At 39.5% G+C, this 4271-nt stretch overlaps 3 protein-coding genes across 3 annotated transcripts; 1 reads left to right on the top strand and 2 right to left on the bottom strand.

The window, feature by feature from the left end:
- On the bottom strand, nucleotides 1-1170 carry Gasu_64740 (MFS transporter, PHS family, inorganic phosphate transporter; the record flags this gene model as incomplete). Its single annotated transcript, XM_005702327.2, has 1 exon — nucleotides 1-1170. A coding segment is annotated over exon 1 (1158 nt), but the record flags the coding sequence as incomplete, so codon positions are not given.
- Nucleotides 1171-1482: 312 nt separating this feature from the next.
- Gasu_64750 (pyridoxamine 5-phosphate oxidase, putative) lies at nucleotides 1483-2890 on the bottom strand. The gene is made up of 3 exons (XM_005702328.1): nucleotides 2513-2890; nucleotides 2238-2444; nucleotides 1483-2188 (listed from the first exon to the last, which is right to left on the bottom strand). Exons 1-3 carry the CDS (start codon nucleotides 2866-2868, stop codon nucleotides 1888-1890), a joined length of 864 nt encoding a protein of 287 aa, XP_005702385.1. The 5' UTR covers nucleotides 2869-2890; the 3' UTR covers nucleotides 1483-1887.
- Nucleotides 2891-3260: 370 nt separating this feature from the next.
- Gasu_64760 (DNA-directed RNA polymerase subunit) lies at nucleotides 3261-4271 on the top strand (the record flags this gene model as incomplete). The annotated part of the gene is made up of 1 exon (XM_005702329.1): nucleotides 3261-4271. A coding segment is annotated over exon 1 (903 nt), but the record flags the coding sequence as incomplete, so codon positions are not given.

The raw sequence follows: 4271 nt of genomic DNA on the forward strand, positions 1-4271 counted from the left end.
AGTGCAGTTCGCTCCAAACTGAGTGAAAAAGAAGAATAAACCATACATCATGATAAAAGGACCGGGATTCGTTCGCATCAAGTTGAAAATACCGCCCATAATAATCGCAATCACGCCACTCATTACAGCACCAATAATTTGAATATTTCTTGAACCGATATAGTCCGCAGTGAATGCAGAGACAAAATATCCTGGCAAACCAATTAATAAGATAAGCATGCTCGTATACTCTGTGAAAACCAAGTTCGAGGACCGAACGTCTGTCTCTTCCAAGATTGACTTTGTCATTTCCGACGAAAACAGACCATTTGAGTAGAACAAAAAGTCATTGATGAACCAAGTTCCTGCAGTTCCAATAAGATTTACCCAGTACTTGCGGAGAACCAACAGCCAAGGAAGATTCTTCCTAGAAAGACCAGCTATCTCATAACGGGTGGAGTTCCTCATTCTCCATCGAAGGATGTAAATAGGTATAACGGGAACAATACTTGACGCTAGTGCGACTCTCCAGACTGGCTCAAAATTGCTCGGGTTCGCCTTTGCCCATTCAATTAACATTATTCCATATACGTAAGCTGTGATAGTTCCTACGCCTTGCATAGCAAAGACGAGGAGTACATTTTTTCCCCTTTTAATTTTCGCATCTTCGCCTGCTTCGCAAGATGTCGTTGCAGCACAAGGGTACTCACCACCAATTCCAACACCCAGAAATCCTCGCACTATTACAAGCATCCAGAACATACCCGTCTGAGAGCCGTTTGCTCCAAAGGACACTGTCTCTAAAATCGGGCCAATGAGAAGGATCGTCGCTGTGGATAAAAGCCCTGCTTTGCGGCCGATACGGTCGGCAAATAGGCCGAAGAAGAGCATTCCGACGATGTCTCCTACAAGAATACTGTTGGACACCCTGGTTTTCATTGTACTAGTAAAGGCGTCTGGATAACCTTCTGTCCAAACTCCATTAAGAATACTAACAATAAAAATGTTATAAGCATCCGTAAAGAAACCCACACCAGAAACTAAAGTATTGATAATAGGAGATCGAAATCCACCATATAATTTTTCTTCTTCCGCATGTCTTTGTTGAACCACGACATCTGCTTCCTCTTTCAACTTGTTAAGTTCCTCGCCAATCCGGCTTCCGTCCACGACTGCCATAACCTCTCAAGAGGAAGTTCGTAATCACCCATACGCTTAAAAAGGCTTCCCATATCCGATCGTAAAGATTCTCGTAGATGCGAATCGCATCAAAAGAGATTCCAACTGTGATTCAGAACTATGCGGAAACCCTTCCACGACGTCGTGTACAGCTGTCCGATTTCAACAATATATTCACGACAAGGTTGCTCAAATGCATGTGATCTAGAGAGAATCTATTCATTGAATATAATAGTAGATGTTTGCTTTATCCTTTTTTGGGCGTGTTTATTGTCCGACTCAACTCTTCAGCATTGTCGTTTCGACACATTTTTTGTAATAGGTAGGATTTATGGGGACTTTATGCACAACAGTATAGTATCTTTTGACACTTGTTCATTGCAGTCAATTGAATGGCAACAATAATTCAGTACTTGCATTTCTGCTCAGTTACGCATAGGCAATGTTTGTCTCGTTGAAGTTGAAAACAATGCGAGTATTTATACCTAAACTATGACTCTTAATACATAGGAAGATGAAAGAAAATAAATTTCTAAAATGGTTTACAGAATTATCTAGGAAACAAGTTGAACTTTGCAAATACAAGCAACAGCTATACACTAAGATGATCTTAAGCCAGTCAATGAAATCAAAGCCCTCTTAGTGTTGCTATTTACTCGTGTTGAGTTGAAACATAAATTATTCAATGGGCTTCTGTGGAATTCCGGTCCAACCAATCGAACACTTGCTTTACTGAATTCTCTTCACGAGTTTCGTTCCTTCAAACTGAGGAGCAACAAAGCCCAATTCTTGCGCAAGCTTCGGAGGTATAAAACGACCACCAACGTAATGCATACCAGAAAACGACAAGGCACATTGTTTTGGGGCTGTTAAAGAAACAAGCATATCTGGAATAAAACCAACGTGATAAATGTCGCCTTCATTTACATCCCATCCCGATGGTATATCTACTGATACTTTTTGGGCATTCGATGCTTTAATAGATTGAATAATATCAAAAAACGGAGGACGAATTGCTTCCTTAGACGATCTTCAAAGATTGAAACGACACAGCAACATGAATCTTAAGCGAAACTTACTTTGAAGGGTCAACTCGGAAAGAGAAACCGAATATAGCGTCGATGATAACGTCAGGTTTCTTGGCTTGTTCCCAAGCTGAGAGAATAGGGATATCCAAAGCTTCCAGTTGTTTAACCAGAGACCCAAACAGGCTCTTTTCAGTCCTCTTTGGATATAGAATACTAACTTGGTAGCCAAAGTGAAAGAGATGCCTTGCTGCTACTAAACTAATGGTAGAAGAGACGAGAAATAATAAACGCTGCCAAGGAGAAACGAAAGGAGCCGTTCAACTTACCCATCACCTCCATTATTTCCTGGACCACAGACACATAAAATGTGAGAGCGACCAGAGGAAGATAACGGATATTGTTCGGCAACCGCCAACGCAACTGCCAAACCCGCCAGCTCCATTAGCTGTTCGACAGCAAACGAATACTCAGGTCCCATCAATAGTTGGTCAACTTTTGTTGCTTGTTCTTGTGAAAGATAGGATAAAGTAGAAGACGCGGAACTCGACATGCTATTTAGAAAAAAAGGCTTGTTTCGACGTCTTAAGATTTTGTATTTTGTAGTAAATAAACTGGAAAGTGCTGCTTTCGCAAATGATCTAAGCCCTGTCGGGAACAATGATGCCGAAGAGCTCAAATACATTTTGTATTATTTTAATTGGACAACATTTTTCAGTTAGCTTTGCACTTTTAAGTCTCTTTGCGACTCCGAGGAATATCTCATATATGGAACTATGACTTGTAGATAACGCATTTTGTTCACGAGGCGCTGTCAAGTTCTCAATGACAAGAACTCAAGGATAGAAAAGGTATCTCAAATAGTGAATTTTAAAACCATTTTCAGATATTCACTATGTCAAGTATCAAAATTGTTGTCTCTTTTGAACTCTGTTTCACTGTACCAGTTGTATTCATGTTGGCAATATCAGACCGTTGGATCTGTAAAGGATTGTCTCGACTTCAAGCTGATATTTTCATATATTTCCTGTAAAGAAGCCAATTGCTTTCGCATAAAGCTAACTTCACGGTAGAAACTATTGCTATTGTATCAAATTGAATTGCTATTCAAAACAATAGTTTGTCTATTGCTTGTCAATTATAAGAATAGTTAGGATAGTTGCTATTTGCACTCAAGTAGTGTCAATGCACAAAAAAAAAGGTTGTACTTTTCTTATTAGATATCTAGTGCAACCACAGGTTTATCCTTTAAAAGTGCAGTTCTCACAGGCTCTGAAAATACGCAATCTTCCTTTCCCATCGAATCTTTCTTTTTCAATTTTGAGTGAAAAGTTTCTTCTTCTTGTTATGTCTTCCTTTATGGATGATGAAGAGATCACTCAGGAAGATGCTTGGACTGTAATTTCTTCATACTTTGAAGAAAAGGGTCTCGTGAGACAACAACTAGACTCTTTTGATGAGTTTGTTACTAATACCATGCAAGAAATTGTGGACTCTCAACCAGACCTCGTGTTAACTGCTGAGCCGCAATATTTACCTGGTCAACGTTCGGAAGACTTGGATAAACGATATGTGGTATCTTTTGGACAGTTGAGTTTGTCAAAACCAACTTTTACAGAAGACACAGGTGAAACGAGACCTTTATATCCTAATCAAGCAAGACTTCGAAACCTTACCTATAGTTCCGCTTTATATTGTGACGTTACTGTAACTGAAGTCAATTTAGAAAGTGGCAAAGAAGAAACTTCACAACATCCCCCTATTCGAGTTTTCTTGGGAAGAATTCCTATTATGCTCAAGTCACAGTTTTGTCACTTGTATAATTTAGAGCCTTGGGACTTGGCAGAATTGGGAGAGTGTCCATATGATCAAGGAGGTTATTTTGTGATTAATGGAAGCGAAAAAGTGATTATTGCACAGGAAAGGATGACTTCTAACCATGTTTTTGTATTTAAGCGCTCGCAACCTTCGAAATATTCTTACGTAGCAGAGTGTCGTTCAGCTCCAGATTCTGGAAATAGGCCACCTTCTTTGCTCCAAGTTAAACTTCTTAGAGGTGGAGCAAAGGGTATTTCTGGTCAATATATT

The sequence above is a fragment of the Galdieria sulphuraria genome (assembly GCF_000341285.1).
Source record: "Galdieria sulphuraria unplaced genomic scaffold scaf_270, whole genome shotgun sequence".
NCBI lineage: Eukaryota > Rhodophyta > Bangiophyceae > Galdieriales > Galdieriaceae > Galdieria > Galdieria sulphuraria.